The sequence below is a fragment of the Cynocephalus volans genome, chromosome 1 (assembly GCF_027409185.1).
Source record: "Cynocephalus volans isolate mCynVol1 chromosome 1, mCynVol1.pri, whole genome shotgun sequence".
Classification (NCBI taxonomy): Eukaryota; Metazoa; Chordata; class Mammalia; order Dermoptera; family Cynocephalidae; genus Cynocephalus; species Cynocephalus volans.
Genome location: NC_084460.1, coordinates 123048340 through 123068700, shown reverse-complemented (window position 1 = coordinate 123068700; position 20361 = coordinate 123048340). Strand labels below are relative to the sequence as shown.

The 20361-nt window shown below is 35.7% G+C and overlaps 1 protein-coding gene across 1 annotated transcript in view; it reads right to left on the bottom strand.

The window, feature by feature from the left end:
• Positions 1–20361, bottom strand: part of KPNA1 (karyopherin subunit alpha 1) — an 80009-nt gene that overhangs the window by 36472 nt on the left and 23176 nt on the right. The window contains exon 3 of the mRNA XM_063092320.1: positions 820–927. Coding sequence (XP_062948390.1) covers positions 820–927 — 108 coding nt within the window. The remainder of the gene's footprint in view (positions 1–819; positions 928–20361) is intronic.

Sequence of the window (20361 nt, the reverse complement as noted above, 5' to 3'; positions counted from 1 at the left end):
ATAGGTGTGGTTCTGAGAGCTTTATAAGAAGAGCACATGAGAAGTTAGTCTCTTTCCACTCCAGCATTTTCTACTGTGTGAAACCCCTGGGTCACTGTTGCCAAGACCCTCACCAGATGTGTTCCCTGGACTTTAAACATCCCAGCCTCCAAAAATGTAAGTAATAAATTTCATTTTCTTACAAATTATCCAGTTCTGTGTATTTTGTTATAAGCAACAGAAATAGACAAATACAACAGGAAATGCAGACAGGTTGATTGATTTAAATAGAGCATCATTTTTATCTCTTTATGTAACCTCAAAAAAGTTACAAAATGGTTTACGACAGAAAATTCCAGTAGTTCTCGGGCCAAGCCCGTGGCGCACTTGGTAGAGTGCTGCGCTGGCAGCGCTGCGACGCTCCCGCCGCGGGTTCGGATCCTATATAGGACTGACCGGTGTACTCACTGGCTGAGTGCCGGTCACGAAAAAACGACAAAAAAAAAAAAAAAAAGAAAAGAAAATTCCAGTAGTTCTAACAGAGAGTCAATTTTTTTAAAGTCATTTAAACATGCCAATTTTATAACTGAAATGAATAAAAATCATAATTTCCTTTAAAGTATCACTTGTTATTCAACTTCTAAGAAATAATTTTGTTAATTTTGTTTAACTGCACATTATCTGAAAAATAATAAACATTTAATGAACCACAAGATTAAGTATGTGGCTTCTTTTCAAAAATGAAATGCCAAGTACTTTTTGTAGCCATCTAACCTTTTTTTGAACTCAAGAAAAGATCTACATCTCATGTCTTCATGACAAAAACACTATTTTACTTACTGGTGCCATCTCCATATTATTGATCTGGGCCTCATGAAAGCCTCCATCTGACATAACTTCTTCTTCTGTTTCTTCTTGTGCTGTAGCAACATTTCTTCGCTTGAATAACTGAAAAATAAGAGACTGTTAGTAATCTAACAGTAACATGAGAGTTTAACATCCAAACACTAGGAACCCCATTTAAAAAGCAATAGGAATGGAACACTCTGAAAATCATTTTAAAAATTCTAAAGCACATGCTGTCTTTAGCCTTTCCTAATAAGGAACTACTTTGAATTTCCCCATAGTCTTATGATCTAATATGGTGAACTATTACAATATGCTATAACCAATACTTGATAAGGTCAAACTTACTAAGAGAGGCCTGACATTACATGGCATAAAAAAGGTAAGGTTGGAAAAGGGAGCTGGGGCATGTTCAGCCACTTCCCTCATCACTTTATGTGAAGTAGGCAAAAGGACAGTGTTAACAATATAACAGGGAAAATCAAAATAAAAACTATGTCATATATTGGGAAAGACAAAAGATCTAAAATTAGTCACCTAATCAATCACTTTAGGAAACCAGAGAGCCTAGAAATAGTAAAATGATCTTTGACAAAGCAGCAAAGGAAAGACAATGGAACAAAGGTGGTCTTTTTAACAAATGATGCTGGATATCAACAAATAGTAGCAAACCAAATTCAAAACACATTAAAAGAATCATTCACCATGATCAACTGAGATTTATCCCAGAAGGCAAGGATGGTTCAACATATACAAATCTAAAAATGTGACACACCACATTAACAGAATGAAGAACAAAAACCATATAATCATCTTGAAAGATGCAGAAAAAGCATCTGACAAATTTCAACATCTTTTCATTATAAAAATAACTTTCAACAAATTAGTTATAGAAAGAATCTACCTTAACACAATAAAGGCCATATATGACAAGCCCACAGCTAACATCATATTAAAAGTGAAAAGTTGCAAGCTTTTCCTCTAAGATCAGGAACAAGACAAGGATGCCCACTCTTGCCACCCCTTTCAACATAGCACTATAAGTCCTAGCCAGAGCAATTAGGCAAGAAAAAGAAATAAAACGCATCCAAACTAGAAAGGAAGAAGTTAAACTGTCCCTGTTTGCAGAAGACATGATCTTATATATGGAAAACCCTAAAGACTCCACCAAATAATTCTTAGAATAAATGAATTCAGTAAAGTTGCAGGATACAAAAATTTACATGAAAAAATCAGTAGTAGCGCTTCTACATGCTAATGATGAACTATTCAAAACTGAAATTAAGAAAACAATCCCATTTAAAGCACATACAAAAAAATAAAATACTTAGGAATATATTTAACCAAGGAAATGAAAGACATACAGTGAAAACCATAAAACACTGATGAAAGAAATGGAAGACAAAAATAAATGGAACAATCTCCCATGTTCATGCATAGAAAGAAGTAATATTATTAAAATATCCATACTACCTGAAGCAATCTACAAATTCAGTGCAATCCTTATCAAAATTCCAATGACATTTTTCACAGAAATAGAAAAAAAAAAATTCTAAAATTCATATGAAACCACAAAGGATCCCAAATACCCAAAGCAATCTTGACTATTTTAGAACAAAGCTAGAAGAAGCATCACACCACCCAACTTCAAAGCTATAGTAATCAAAACAGCATGTTACTGGCATAAAAAGAGACACACAGACCAAAGGAACATAATAAAGAACCCAGAAACAAATCCACGCATTTGCAATCAATTTACTTTCAACAAAGGTGCTGAAAACACACAGTAGGGAAAGGATAGTCTCTTCAATAAATAGTCTTGGGAAAACTGGATATCCACAAGCAGAAGAATGAAACTGAACCCTTATCTCACACAATATATGAAAAAAAAATCAACTCAATATGGATTGAAGACTTAAACATAAGACCTGAAACTGAAAAACTACCAGAAGAAGACATAGAGAAAAACTTCTTGACACACCGGTCTAGGCAATCATTTTTTGGGTAAGATCCCAAAAGCACAGACAACAAAATCAAAGACAAATTGGATTACATCAAACTAAAAAGCCTCTACACTAAAAGGAATCAAGACAGTGAAGAGACAACCTACAGTAGGGGAGAAAACATTTGCAAACCATACACCCAGTAAGGGGTTAATACCCAAAATATATAAGAAACTCAACTCAATAGTAAGAAAACAAGAAGCCTAATTTTAAAAAAGGACAAAGGCCCTGAAAAGACTTTTCTCAAAAGAAGACATACAAATGGCCAACAGGTATATGAAAAAGTGCTTGACATCACTAATAATCAGTGAAACGCAAATTAAAACAACGAGATATCACCTCACACCTCTCAGAATGGCTATTATCAAAAAGACAAAAGAGATCAAGTGTTGGTGAGAATGTGGAGAAACAGGAACCCTTGCAAACTGTTGGTAGGAATATAAACCACTACAGCCATTATGGAAAACAGTATGAATGTTCCTCAAAAAATTTTAAAAAGAATTACCATATGATCCAGCAATCCCACTACTTGGTATACATCTAAAGGAAATGAAATCAATATGTCAAAGAGATATCCACACACCCAGGTTCATTGCAGCATTACTCACAATAGCCAAGATACTCATCAATGTGTACATGGATAAAGAAAATGTGATATATATACACAATGAAATAATATTCAGCCTTGAAAAAGAAGAAAATCTTGTCATTTGCAATAACATAGATGAACATGGATGACATTACATTAAGTGAAATAAGCCAGGCATGTAAAGACAAATATCCCGTGTTATCACTTATATGTGGAATCTGAAAAAATCAAACACACAATAGCAGAGAGCAGAATGGTGATTACCAAGGGCAAGGAGCTAGACAGGGTTGGGAAGATGTTGGTCAAAAGATACAAAATTCTAGTTAAACAGAAAAAATGAATTCAGGAGATCTACTGTACAACATGGTGACTATAGTTAATAACGATGTACTGCATACTTGAAAATCCCCATGAGAATAGATTTTAAGTGTTCTTACCACAAAAATAAGTATGTGAATTAGTTCAATTTATCCATTCCACAATGTTTACATATTTCAAAACATCATGTTGTATACCATAAATATATACAATTTTTATTTCTCAATTTTTGAAAAATGGCCCAAAGAGGGGTGGAAAATGGTGCTAGAATATATGCAAAAAAATGAATCTAGACACAGAACTTACACCCTTCACCAAATTTAACTCAAATGGATCACAGACCTAAATGTAAAAGGCAAAAGTAAAAACCTCCTAGGAGATAACACAGGAGAAATTCTAGATGACCTTGGGTTGGTGGTAACTTTTTAGCTATGACACTAAAGGCACAATCCATAAAAGAGTTGATAAGTTAGATTTCACTAAAATTAAACATTGTGGGGAGTTCTGGTCAAGAGGGCAGAATGGATGGTCCCCAGAGTCACTCTCTTCCACAAATCAATTTACAACTATAAAAATGTAACAACAGACAAGCTGGGGCCACTGGAACTCAGGGGAAGAGGAGGAGAGACCTACGGAGTTCATGAAGGCAGGAGAAACCACAATGAGAGAAAGAAAAAACTGCTTGGAGCGTTTTGGGCCACAGACACTTTAGGGCTGGAACTGCTGAGTGGACAGAGCAGCAGCTGGTAAAAGACACAGCTGTGCCCTTCAGATGGAATTGCTTGGAGGCAGCAGGGGAGAAGAGGGCCTTGGTGGTCCCCAGGACAGCAAGACCACTGATAGGGTTCCCATGGACCAGCAGGAGTGAGAAGCCAGAACACAGCTGAAAAAGGGGAGCCATTCAGAAGCTGGTGAGTCATTCCAAGGGACCGGCACATGGCACAGGGCCTGTCCCATGGGAAGTGTTTGGAGCACGGGTGGTGGGGGAGATGGGCCCACCAGGAGAACACAGGGACACAAAAAGGACAGCTGATCTGCCCCCAACACAGCGCAGGACCACCAGAGGAGACTGGTCGGGAATGCAGAATTGCATGTGGTGCAATTCGATGAAAATGCTCAGGCCCAGATCAGAGTTTCTACACAACCCAGGTGCACCAGGTCTCTAGAGAGCCAGAAGTACCTATAAGGTCAACCATTAAACCCTCAGCTGTACAAACAGCCTTCCCTAGGGAAACATCAGCAAAGGAACAATTTAGCTCAACCCGACAGCTCAAGTATTGGTTTCCACAGGAAGTTCTCCCATTTTAGAAGCAAGCAAAGGACAAAAATTAGTTCCAGACCAGGCACACCACCAGTGCCTCAGAGCCCATCAGGGGACCTGAGGCATGGAGCCCAGGACTGGACCCCACACCCACAACCAGGCACACCACCAGCACCTCAGGGCCCCGGCCCAGGGGCCCAGGGCTGGAGTCAAGGACTAGACACCTTGGAGCCTGCCAGGGAACCAGAGGCATGGAGCCCAGGACTGGACTGCTCGCCCACAACCAGGCATACTGCCAGCGCCTCAGGGCCCTGCCCAGGGCATGGAGCTTGGGACCAGACCCCCCCATCCATATCCAGGCACAGCGCCAGCACCCCAGGGCCCTGCCTGGGAGCCTGGGGCATGGAGCCGAGGACTGGACCCCCTGAACACCAGGCACACCGCCAGTGCCTTGGGGCCCCACCTGGGGAACTGGGGCATGGAGCCCAGGACTGGACCCCCCACCCACACCCAGGTATACTGCTAGCACCTTGGGGCCTGCCCAGGGTCCTAAGGCATAGAGCCAGGGACTGGACCCCACCCCCCACAACCAGGCACACCTACAGCGCCAAGGAGCATGCCCAAAACATCACCTCCATGTGGGTGGCCCACCACAGCTTCCACAGTAACCACGGCTGCCGCAAAAGTGGCTAGACATCACAACCACCACACAGATGGTCCACCAGCCACTGGAGTGCACTGACACAAGGAGAGTCACCAGCAGAGACCAAAAAAAAGAAGAGGATGTCTCTCTCCACAAAACCCATTCCAGAGTGACAGAAGAAGCACTGCTCTATGATAATATTGGGGGACCTGAACACACCTGTCAGCATTGGACAGAGCATCTAGGCAGCAAATCAAGAGTAACCATTACTGTTCCAGAGAGAGAGAGAAGAAGTCTAGGGTTATAAGTGGTGGGAGGGGGGATGGCGAGGGCGATAGGGAGAGATTGGACAAGGGACATAAAGAATAATTACAATTTGTAACAATATACATACTGGTAATATTGATTTGATTAACATATGTCAACAAAGAATCCCAAAAATATGTACAATCAATTACAATTCAATCAATCAATAAAAAGAAATTAAACATTGTGCTGTGTGAAAGACACTATCAAGAAAATGAAAAGTTAAGCTACAGACTGGGAGAAAATATTTGCAAAATATCTTGATAAAGGACTGGTTTCCAAAATATACAAAGAACTTTTAAAACTCAGTAAGAAACAACCCAATTAAAAATGAGCCAAAGACCTTAACAGACACCTCACCAAGGAAGACATAGAGATGGCAAATAAGCATAGGGAGAGTTGCTTCACATTATATAGGTCATCAAGAAAATGCAAATCGAAAAATGACATATCACCACATACCTAAGTAGAACAGCCAAAATCAGAACACTGATAACACCAAATCCTGGAGCAACAGGAACTTTCATTCCTTGCTAGTGGGAAGGCAAAATGGTACAGCTATTTTGGAAGACAGTTTGGAGGTTTGTTACAAAATTAAACTTCTCTTACCACAAGATCCAGTAATCCCACTCCTTGGTATTTACCCAAAGGAGGTGAGAACTTATGTCCACACAAAAACCTGCATAAGGATTTATACTGCAGGTTTATCCATAACTGCCCAAACTTGGAAGCAATCAAGATATCCTTCAGTAGGTGAATGTATAAATAAACCGCAGTACATCGACAATGAAATATTATTCAGTACAAAAAATGAAATGAGCTATCAAGCCATGAAAAGATGTACAGGAAAATTAAATACATATTACTGAGTGAAAGACCACAATCTGAAAGGCATAGATACTGAATGATTCCAACTATACAGTTGGAATGTTCCCCCAAAACTCACTGAAACTTAATCCCCACTGTGACAGTGATAAGAGGGTGGGAAATCTTACTACAGTAATTGAAAGCTGGGCCTTTTAATAGGTGATTAGATTGCAAGGACTATACCTTTGTGAACAGACTAATCCATTCATGGAGTAATGGGTGTGGTTCTGATGGCTTTAAAAGGAGTTTGAGTGAGAAGTTAGCTCTCACTTGCTCAGCCATTTTGCCATGTGATACCCTGTGTCTGTATGAGGAGACACCACCCACCAACAAGGCCCTCATCAGATGTGTTCCCTGGACTTTGGATCTCCTGGCCTCTGAAACTGTTAAGGAATAACATTTCTTTATAAATTACCTAGTTTTAGGTATTTCTGTTATAAGCAATGGAAATGGACTAATGACATTCTGGAAAAGGCAAAATGGAGATAGTGAAGACATTAGTGGCTGCCAAGGGGTGGTAGGGGTGACTAGGCAGAGCACAGAAAATTTTTAGGACAGGTAAACTACTTTGTATGATACTCTGTATGATAATGGTGAATACATGTCATTATACATTTGTCCAAACTCACAGAATGTATAACACCAGGAGTGAACCCTAATGTATACTATGAACTCTGGGTGATGATGAGGTATCAATAAAGATTCATCAATTGTAACAAACCACCCATGGGGGATGTTACTAATGGGGGAGGCTATAGAGGTGTGGGGGCAGGGGGCATAAGCTAAATCTCTGAACCTCCAGCTCAATTTTGGAGTGAACCAAAAATTGCTCAATAAAAATAATAGGGTGAAAGACTTTTTCCAGACATACAAAAACTAAATGATAATGAACTGTATTGGGTGACTGGGTGTTGATAATTCTATGAAGAATACAGAAAGTGAAGGGAACAGGGCTGTTTCATGTAGGAAAGTTAAAAAAACAAACAAACAAAAATACCCAAAAACTGAATGAATTTATTACCAACCAGCTCTGTAAGAAAATGTTAAAGTATGTTCTTAAGAAAACAATACTAGATGAAATACAGATCTTCAAAAAGGAATGAAGAGCACCAGAAATAGTGTGAAATCTTAAAAAACTTTCCTCATTAAAAAATCTTTAAAAGATGGTCGACCACTTAACACCCAATAGGATAATTATAATAAAAAGGATAATAACAAGTGTTGGCAATGATAAGGAGAAATTGGAATCCTCATACATTGTTGATGGCAGTATAAAATGGTGCATCTTTTTAAAAAACAGGTTGGCAGTCCCACAGAATATTAAATATAAAGTTACCATATGATCCAGCAATTCTACTCCTAGTACATATACATCCATACAAAAACTTGTGCAAGAATGTTCAAAGCAGCATTATTCACGATAGTAAAAAAGTAAAAACAACTCAAATGTTCATCAACAGAACAAATAAAAAGTGATATATCCACACAACAGAATATTATTTGATAGTAAACGGGAATGGAGTACTGACACGTTACAACATAGATGGATCTCGAAAACATTCTGCAAAGTGAAAGAAGCCAGTCACAAAAAACCATACATTATTGTGTGACTCTGTTTATATGAACTGTTCAGAACAGGTAAATCTATAAAGACAAAAAGTAAATTAGGGTTGAGAGACAGAAAGGGGTGGGGGGAGCAGCATTAATGGAGAGTGACTGCTAATTGGCATAAGGCTTCTTTTTGGAGTGATCAAAATGTTCTAAAGATTGGTTGTGGTGATAGTCGTATAGCTCTGTGAATATACTAAAAACCATTAAATTGCACACTTTAAATAAATGAATTGTATAGTATGTGAGTTATATAAGAACAAAGCTGTTTTAAAAATACAATGGACAATTTAAAGAAAAAGTAATATTAGACTAAGGGTTTACTAACACAGACTTAGAAATAAAATCCATGAAACATGATGTGGTATATAACATTAGCAAAAGGTATATGGTGATAAATTAAAAATATGTAGTATAAACACTAAAACAACCATTAAAAAAATACATATACCTAATAAACCATATGCTACCTATGAGAAACATAATTCAAATATAAAGACACAAATATGTTAAAAGTAAAAAAGTGGAAAAAGATAACTATGCCAATGCCAGTTAACAGAAAGCTGGAGTGACTGGATTAAATATCAGACAAAGTTGAATTCAGAGAAACAATATTATCAGAAATAAAGAAGGTAAAATGCCATAATGATAAAGGAATCAATCAAGAAGACATAAGAATCCTAAACATTTACATACCTATTTAACTAGGAACAGAAGGAACTTCCTTGTCCTCATAAAGGGAATATATGAAAAACCTATAACTAACATCATAGGTAATGAAAGACCAATTTTTCATCTAAGGTTAGTAATAAGATAGTTATGTTGACTTTCATTATTTCTATTCAACATTGAACTGTAGGTTCTACTCAATGCTATCGGGCAAGTGAAAGAAGTAAAAGGCATACAGATTGAAAAGGAATAAGGAAAACCAATTTTATCTGTAGATGATATAATTGTCCATGTAGAAAACTCAATGGAATCTACAAAAAGAGCTATTAGAACTATTAGGTGAGTTTAGCAAGCTTCAGGAGAATATCAGTATACAAAAATAAACTGTATTCCTATATACTAACAATGAACAATTAAAAACTGAAATTTAAAAAATATCATTAACAGTAGCATTAAAAAAATGAAATACTTAGGGGAAAATCTGATAAAAGATGTGTAAGACCTATACACTAAAACCCAAAAATTGCTGAGAGAAAGACGTAAATAAATGGAGAGATATACTGTGCTCATGGGTCAGAGGACCGCATAATGTTAAGGTATCAATTCTCCAAGCTGACTTATAGTTTCAACACAATCCCAATTGAATTCCTAACAGGCGTCCATGTACAAATTGAATAGCTGATTCTAAAAAGGACTGACAATAGACAAAGCAATTTTGAAAAAGAAGAATAAAGTTGGAGGGCTAACACTATCTGATTTGAAACTCATTATAAAAACTACAGTTATCAAAACAGTGTGGTATTTAAGATAGATAAACAGACCAACAGAACAAAGTAGAGGTCCAAAAACAGACTCATGCAGATATGGTCAACCATAAATGTTTCCAAAGCAATTCAATGAGGGGGAAATAATCTTTACAATAAATGGCACCTGAACAACTGGACAGTCATATGCAAAAAGTGATTCCTTAACACGTATCTTACATCATGAGCAAAAACTAAATGTAAATGGATTACAAACCGAAACTTAAGCTAAAGCGATACAACTTCCTAAAGAAAACACAGGAGAAAATCTTAGTGACCTTAGATTTGGCAAAGATTCTTCAATATAACACACAAAAGCACATTCAAAAAAAAAAAAACTGAAAAATGAAACTTAAAAATCAAAAACTTTTGCTCTTCAAAAAACACTTCTGTAAATGAAAAGGCTAGCCACCAACTGGGAGAAAATATATCATATTTCCCAGACATATATCCAGAAAAGAACTTCTATACAGAAAACAAATAATAACAAAATGAGGAAAATATTTAAATAGACTTCATTAAAGTAAATACACAGATGGCAAACAAGCACGTGAAAGGATGCTCACTAGTGATCTATGGACCAGCATGGTGACTATAGTTAATAATAATGCATTGTATTATTTCAAAACAATCTAAAAGAGTGTATTCTAAATATTCTCACCACAAAGCAATGATAAATATGTGAGGTGACATACAAGGTTACTTCAAAAAGTTTGTGAAAAAATTGAATTAAAAGATAATAGGGATCTTTCCATGAACTTTTTGAAGACTTGTGCGCACGCTTGTGTTTGAAAAATTGTACACTTTCTTGTAAGTCAATTATACTGTCATGAAGCTGTTTTTAAAGACAGAAAAGAGTAATTAGCTAAAATAAATTAAAACACATCTATTATGTTAAAATCTATGAGTTACTAATGATATTAAAGGATACTCACCCTTTTTTGTCCCTTCAGAGAATATTAAGAAACCAACTTATCATTGTGAAAACAAAAGGATTTCTCTTTCTTATGTGAACAGCAACTCAGGAAAACCAAAAACTTGATGAGGGATAGCACTTCTTTCTAGTGACCACCAAGCTAATAAAAGCAGAAGGAATGATCACTGTAACTTCAATTAGAATGGAGAGGGATTGGGCTGACAATACCAGAATATAAGGATCTGTCTAAATACCACAAAAAGAAACAGAGTGTATGTTCTTCCTGATGTGATGCTATAGGAAGTACACAGTACCACCTATAATCTTCTTGTAAAAAAATAAATCCAGATTGGGAAGCTCCACAGGAGAAATAATCTTCCCTCTCAACACCACCTCTTCCAAAGAAGAAATTACAAAACCGAAAAATGGAGGCAGAAACTATTAATTAAAAATGACTTTAGGGCTCACCAGTTAGCTCACTTGGTTAGAGTGTGGTGCTGATAACACCAAGGTCAAGGGTTCGGATCCCTGTACCAGCTAGCAACCAAAAATAATAAAATTTAATAAAAATTAATAAAATAAAATAGACTTAAGATCCTCAACAAATGGTGCCGGGAAAACTGGATATCCACTTGTAAAAAGAATGAACCCTTACCATACACCATGTATAAAAATTAACTGAAAATGGATTGAAGACCTAAACAGTAGTACCTAAAATAATAAAACTTTTGAAAGAAAACAGGGGAAAATCTTTACGACATTGAATTTGGCAATGATTTCTCAGATATGACAACAAAAGCACAGGCAAAAAAGCAAAAGTAAACAAAAAAAACTATATCAAGCTTTAAAGCTTCTGCATATTAAACAACAAAGTGAAAAAGCAACCTAAAGAATGGAAGAAAATGACTGGAAATCATATATCTGATAAGGAGTTAATAGCCAGAATATATAAAGAACTCCTACAACTCAGCAACAAAAAAAACCAAGTAACCCAATTAAAAAATAGGCAAAAGACCTGAATAAACATTTCTCCAAAAAATAAATACAAATGGCAACAAGCATAGGAAAAGATGATCAACATCACTTATCTTAGACAAATGGAAATCAACAACACAATGAGATTATCACCTCATACAAATTAGAAGGGCCACTATCAAAAAGCAGAAAATAACAAGTGTTGACAAATATGTGGAGAAATTGGAACACATGTGCATTGCTGGTTGAAACAAAATGTGCAACTCCTATGGAAAACAGTATAGAGCCTTCTGAAAAAAATTTAAAATAGAATTACCATTTGATCCAGCAGTCTCCCTTCTGGGTATATGAGGGTACTTCAAAAAACTCATGGAAAGATTCATATTATCTTTCAATTCTATTTTCTATGAACTTTTTGAAGAACGCTTGTATATCCAAAAGAATTCAAAGCAGAATCTCAAAGAGATATTTGTACACTCATGCTCACTGCAACATTATTTATTATATCCAAGAGATGAAAGCAGCCCAAATGTCCATCAACAGACTAATGGATAAAGAAAATGCAGTAATACACACAATGGAATATAATTCAATCTTTAAAAGGTAGCAATCTGTCAAAAGCTATAACTTGGATAAACCGTGAGGACATCATATTAAGTAAAATAAACCAGTCACAAAAGGACAAAGTGCACAATTCTACTTACATGAGATATCTAGAAAAGTCAAAATCATGGAAACAGAAAGTAGAATGATGGTTGTCAGGGGCTGATAAGAGGAGAAAATGGGGAGTGTAACTGTTCAATGTGGTACAGAGTTTCAATTTTGCAAGACAAAAAAGTTCTGTCACACAACAATGTAAATATAGTTTACAGAACTGTACACTTGAAAATGGGTAAAAGGGTAAATTTTACGTACTTTTTTTTTTTTTTTTGCCACAGTTAAAAAAATTTTAAGAGTTAAAAGAGACTGCACCAAATGCAATGTATGAATCCTTGTTTGGACTGTGACTCTAAGAAACCAATCTTAAAAAAGATTATGAGACAATGTAAGAAATTTAAATGTTGATTAGATACTTGACATTAAGAAACTGTTAACTTTTTAGGTATGATACCTCTACTCTGGTTTAAGCTTAAAAGTCTTTATCCTGTAGAGATATATACTGGATTATTTACAAATGAAATAATTTGACGTCTGGGATTTGCTTCAAAGTAATCCAGAGCATTATTTTACTTCTGCCTAAAGATGCCCTTCAACACTGTCTGTAGTGCAGGTCAGGTGATGATAAATTCTTTTAGTTTTTGTATGGCTGAACATATCTTTATTTCACTACCATTTCTCAAAAATACCTTTGCCAGGAACAGAATTCTAAGTCAACAGTTTTTTTCTTTAAAGGTGTTTCTCCACAGTCTTTGGGTTTGCATTATTGCCAACAGAAAATGTGATGTCACCTTTATATTTGTTCCCCTGTATGTAACATGTCTGTTTCCTCTGGGTGTTTTTAAGACTTTCTGTTTATTATTGGTTTTGAGTAATTTGGTTATAATGTGCCATGGTATCCTTTTTTTTTTTTCCCCCATGTTTCTCATGATAGGAATTCACTGAGTTTCTTCGATCAGTGGATTTATACTTTTCATTAATAAATTTTAAAGCCATTATTATTTTTAATATTTTTTTTCTCATCCACCTGTCTCTTCTCCTTTGGCAACTCCAACTGTCCGTATATTAGGTTTCTTGAAGCTGTCCCTAAGTTCACTTATGGCTTTTTTATTTCTTTGTGTATGTGTGTTCTTTTACCTCCCTTTTTCATTTTGGATAGTTTCTACTCCTATGCCTTGAAGTTCACTGATCTTTTCTTCTGAAGTTTCTAATTTGGCATTGATCCCACCTGTGTATTTTTCATCTCAGACATCATAGTTTTCATCCCCAAAGTTCAACTTGAGTCTTTATTTCATCTTCCATGTCTCTAACTTAACTTTTTGAATATATAGAATACAGTTATAATAACCATTCTAATGTCCTTCTCTGATAACTTTAACATCTGTGTCAGTTCTGGATCAGTTTCAACTTATCATTCTCATTATGGGTCATGTCTTCATGCTTCTTCGTATACCTGGTAATCTTTATTTGGATGCCAGACATCATAACTTTTACCTTGTTGGATACTGAATGTTTCTGTATTCCTAAAAAAATTTTGGTGTCTGTTCTGATATACAGCTAGGTTATACGGAAACAGTCTGATCCTTTTGGATCTTGCTTTTGTAATTTGTTAGGTAGGTCTGGAGCAGTGCTAAGTCTACAGCTAAACTTTCATGACTACTTTACCTATTTCCCCATGAATTATGAGTTTTTCCAGGCTGGCTAGTGGGAACAGGCACTACTCCCAGCCCTGTGTAAGTGCTAGGCACTGTTCCTTCTAATTCTTTTAGATGGCATTTTCTCTAACCTTGGGTAGTTTCCTCAGCACCTGCACTGATCAGTACTATGCTTGATATTCAAGGAAACCCTCTGAGGATCTTCAGGCTTCTATCCATATACAGGTCCCTCCTCTCTGATATTCCATCCTATGAATTCTATTTGCCTTGGTTTCCTTAGACTCTAAGCTCTTTCTCAACTCAGGAAGGCTATGGGCTCTGCCTTAGCTCCTCTCCCTGCATTGCAACCTAGAAACTTAAGGCAGTAAGCTGAGGCAAAGAACTTACCACATTTGTTTCCCATTTCTAGAGAGCACTACCCTTCACTGCTTGATGTCTGGTGTCTTAAACTGTCGTTTCATGTAACTTATATGTTTCTTGGTTGTTTCAGGCAGGAATAAATCCAGGCCTGCTTCTCCATTTTGGCCAGCAGCAGAAGTCCATAGTAGTACCCTTTCTGATACTCAAAATACTCCATTCTTCCCTAATGGGAGCACATTAAAGTTAGCTCCTGAGTTTTTTCTTTTCTTTCTTTTTTTTAAAAAGATGACCAGTAAGGGGATCTTAAACCTTGACTTTGTGTTGTCAGTACCACGCTCTCCCAAGTGAGCTAACCAGCCATCCCTATATAGAGGTCCGAACCTGTGGACTTGGTGTTATCAGCAGCACACTCTACCGAGTGAGCCACCGGCCGGCCCAAGAAGCCTGATTTGAGAAAAATTATAAACACCACAATCTCAGGATACTAGAAGTGCTTGCTGCTACAAGTAATTTACTACTTCTAGGTCTTTTCAGGACAAAGCTGGTGTTTTGTTTTGTTTTGTTTTACAGAAAATACATTGTGATTTCCCAGCAATATTGCCAATTCAAATACTTAACTTCTTTGAATTTAAATTTCTGTATTTTTTAAGCTAAAAAATCCAGGTTCCTAATATTAACATAAATATGTATTTGCTTTACCCATATACAAATATAATAATAATATTATATGTAGTTTAATAATAACTCTCAATTTTATGATTACCAAAAGCAGCTGAAGGTTTGTTTACATTTCTTTTTGTCCTTAAGATATATACCAATATAGATAATTAACCAAATTTCCATAGTTTAAAATATATTAAAATAATTCCTCTCTGTGTGGCTTAGCCACAAGCATAACACACAGTTACAGTCATTTATTTCCTTTATTTTTAGGATTTCTTCCCTCGTTTTTAATTTTGTCTTATAATTATTTAAAACATCTACATGATCCTCAAATCATATCTAATCACTAAAATTACATCTACTGGTGTCGTGGATTGAATTATGTCCCCCCAAAACTCGTTGAAGCTTGAATTGTATCCCCCATGTTTTAGGTATTAGAAACTTAGCCCCTACTGTGACTGTTAAGAGGATGGGAAATCCTATTATGGTAATTGCAACATGGAGACTTAAAGAGGTGATTAGATTGTAGGACCATGCAGTAGTGAATGGATTAAAAATGGTGTTCAGGGATGTGGTTCTGAGGGCTTTAAAAGAGGAGAGTCTGTCTTCCTCTCTCTGCTCTCTCTGTATCCACCATCTTGCAATGTGAGATCCCTGGGTCACTGTTGTCACCATTAGATGGACTTTGGACTTCCCAGCCTCAGATACTGTAAGCAATAAATTTCATTTTCTTTATAAATTACCCAGTTCCAAGTATTTTGTTATAAGCAACAGGAACAGACTAATACAACTGGTATTACAATGTTTATAGCCACAGGCAGTGTCTTTACTATAATATGGTACAGAAGGATACTATTAGTGATCTTGAATTACTATAGGTCCTGAAAAATACAATTGCTGGTCTGATAATTGACTCAGAACAGAAAAGCTATGTCAACAATATTCAAAACTGCTGGGAAAAAGTCTAGTTATAGAAAATAAAATATTTTAAAAATATATACAACTACATTCAGGATATGTAAAATGTTATTAATGCAGTGATAAAAACTGAAGCACCAGTTGATTAAATTATAAGTGAAACAAAGTGAAAAGCTGACCAAAATGCAGTTACATTGCCAGCTAAAAGCACAAACAAAAACAGGTTTGATGAAAGTGAAAGAAAAACATTGAATGGGGTACTGAATTTGTCAGTCAATTTATAAAGCAGTAAGAGGCTGAAAACATACAAATTATGCAAGTGCTCAAGTGAAAAAATCCCAGCAGGATGGATAACTGTGAAAATTATTAAAATCACATTTAATGAAATAATTCTAAAATTGTAATTGGGGTCATACAGAATAAGAGATGTACTACCTGTCTCCATTTAATATTTAGTAGTTTTAAGGGGTGGGCAAATCTTTCAAAACAATGCCTTGACCTTCAAATTCTAAATATGCCTTCTTTCTTAGCCTGCACTATAAAATAAAAAAAAAAGATTTGTGTCACAGTGTGCCAGCAAACAACTTTCATCAGGTGGACCTAATGCTCCATGATCCTGTGGGAAGAGCACTAATCCAGATGAAAAAGAATCTTGGTTCTATGAATCTACTACATAATCTTGGATAAATCACTCAAACTCAGTTTTGTTACAGAGTAGATTACATACATCTGCATTGTTTAGCAGAAATATAAGAGCCGCAAATGAAATTTTAAAGATTTCTACTAGCCACATTTAAAAAAAGGAAAAAGGGGGCTGGCCAGTTAGCTCAGTTGGTTAGAGCACGGTCAAGAGTTTGGATCCCTACACCGGCCAGCCAAGCACCCCTCCCCCCAAAAAGGAAAAAGAAATAGATAAAACTGATTTTAATAATATATTTTGTTTAAATCAACATACCCAGAATATTGTTTCAACATGTAGTCAATACAAGTAAATATGAGATATTTCACATTCTTTTTTCATACTAAAATCCAGTGTATGTTTTATACTTTTACAACATCTCTATTTGAACTAGCCATGTATTAAAAGCTCAATCACTATACGTGGCTAGTGGCTACCATATTGAACAGCACAGCTCAACAGTTTTCAAACTTTTCCCAAGAAAATACAAGTAGATGTAGCATGAGACACAACCCAGAACCCCAAAGCTCCAGAGAACAAATTTGAACATTACTGGTCTAGATGATTTCAAAGGTTCCTTCCAGTGACAAAGGCCATTATTCTTTAGCCATTTCCAATGAATAGCTGCAACCATTTAGATCAGCTAAAGGATTAGTAATGCAATGAACAAATCTTTCCTTTTCAGTGTTTTTTTAATATACATATTATACTTTGTCTTGCCCAGGATCGTACAGATACTTAAAGGCATTCACTATTATAGCATAAGTATAATATATCAGAAAACAATAAAACAATAACTTACCTTAGAATTTGGTTGAGAGGATTAGAGAAGTCAGTCATAAAGTGCTTAGAATAGTGCCTGACGTAGCAAATACTCAATAGCTAACAGCTCTCTTTTCACAAAAGAATTGAAATATCTCATATTTTCAGTTTTTCTTCCCAAAGTCAATAAAATTTTCATGCCAGTTGTAAACTAATCACTATAATATTTTATGATGAGACATGGCATAGATTAAAAGCAGCACAGTCAGGCCTTTCCATCCCCTTATCCTTATCCTCAGAAATACCACCCCACAATGATAAAAGGGACAAGAAATAAAAACACACTCATCTCATTGAAATTAGAAGACATATGTAACCCTAACCATATCTATGACAATGGAAAGCAAACTGAGAAATGATATATGAGTTAGAGTGGAGAAAGATTAAACCTAAGAGCCTACAAAGGGAAATATTGTTAAGAAGCAAGCCAATAAACCATACAGAGCCATGGAAAGGTTCAGGAATTTTTAAGAAACTAAAGGCTGTGGGGAGGCACTGGACTGAAAACAAGGATATGGTTTGAAAAATAGAAAAGAGAAAATTAAGAAGATCACCCTAGGAAATTCAACTTTTGTCTTATAGGATGTGAGGTAGGAAGGAGCTTCACAATGAATACAGGAAAATTCCCAAGAACACAATCTCTAGATTGAAAGTGTCCTCTAAAAGCCCATCATAATGAATGAAAAATAATAAAATACCAAGACATATCAACATGAAATTTTAAAACAAGGAATAAACATCCGAAAAGCTTTCCAGAAGGAAAAAATAATGAAGTTATGAAGAACCTGTAGAATCATTTGAAGCTAGATGCAAGAAAACAAGTTTCAAAATTCTGAGGGAAATAATTTCTAGCACAGACTTCCATCACAGACAAACTATCAATCAAGTACCAATGTAGAATAATGGCATTTTCAGCCACACAACATCTCAAAAAATGTGTGTTCTACATGCCCTTTTCCAGAAAGCTACTAAAGGATGGGTTTTAACAAAAAGAAAGAATAAACCTAAAAAGAGAAAAACATGGGATTAGGGAGTAGATGAACACCACAAGAAAAAAAGATGAAAAAATCCCAGCAAAAGAAGTCACAGGACTACAGCTAACCAACAAAGCCAAAGGATAAGCAATACTAATTGGAAGAGGACAGAAAATGCAGGGTGGAGGTCTCCAGAGGAAAAAAATGGAACTGATAAATTATCTGAGAAGTTTAACAGATAGAAATAAGACAAAAAAATAATTTGAAAGAGCTGTATGAGAAAATGAAAGGACAGCCAGAAATTTGAAGAAAGCCAAGCAGATTAAAAAAAGAGAGAAAGAGAGAGACAACTCCAGAAAAAACAATGTACAAGAAAGGAAATATTACTCAGCTCAGCAATGAATATTGCATACATACTATAATAGAGGATAGATTTAAGGAAAGAGTGATATAAGAACTTACATCTTCATCTACCACAACAGAGCATCAATAGAAAATATTTTAAATTGATAAAGATGTACAGTAAAAGACAAATATTACTTAGAAACATAGCAGTATAAACCACATTGAATGCTGAAGAGTTGAAAGTGGTTTACTCAGGAATGAAACCAGGAAAACTGCTGGTTTAGTTTCAAGTATTTTAGCACTATTTGACTTTTCAACTATGTACATGCATTACCGAGATAAAAATAAATTTTTGAAAAGAAAAAACAACTGCCAAGACAATCATGATGTACAGACTATCTTTTTATAGACTCCAGGTTGCCTGGACTTGTCAGCCAACTTAATCCATGGGAAACATTGACTGTCTATAAATTTATCAACTTTGTCACTCCAGAGGGTATTTCTTGCAGCTAACAATATCAAGCAAGCCTCCACTCTTCATCACTATGATTTTTGCAAACTTTTTAGCAACACTATGTTACCTACTCACAATGAGTTAGTAGGAGTACTTAATTTAAAATATTTTAACAGCAAAAAAGTGTTCATCTTTCTATACATGAAAAATTACAAGTACTAGCTCAATCAGAATGACATCAACTAGTAAACTTTTGTCAAAAATAAACTTTAGTTGGGTCTGTCACTATCAACTGAAGAGAAATCATTTATACAGTGCTACCTAGATAATAGATATCAAGTGCTAGTCTGCTAAAAGGATGGCCCTAAAGATGCAGATATCTTTTGTGTATTTGGCATCAACTCCTGTACTACTCTCAAATCCTGCTGGTCAGCTGGCATAAGCCAGTGACTTTTCCAGATAGATGAAACAAGTACTGTTGTGATGTCAGAAAGCCTGATTAGTGTTTCACCAGTTCTCCCAACCCAAGATGGCACATATGAAATGACACAAATTAAGATTTTTAAATAGAGTAATATTCCAAAAGCTTATTAATGCCCTAGCACAATTTCAGATCTCATACAATGAAGCTGGTAAAATTCCAACTACAAATGTTTTTAGTCAGATATGTAAGGCCACACTTTCCTCCTGATATACTAAAGATATAGAGAATCTGCCTTCAGGCAGGTAACTGAATATGAAATATTTGACATAAATTTTACAATAAAGTTTAATTACATGAAATCATCAGTCATCAAGAATATAAAGAATAAAATGAACACTATGATAATGACAGAGTGCCATTACTACATCTTCCAATAGCTTTATGCCAAATATGATCTCCAGGCTGGTGGTTATATTCAGATCTATACCTGTGTTCCCAAGAGTACATACATACACGTATTCACATATTATATGAACATATTATATGTGAATAAAATTATGTAACAATGTTGTTGTAATTTCTGAGAATAAAAGGAAGTAAAATGTACCCCAGAAATAGAAGCTAATG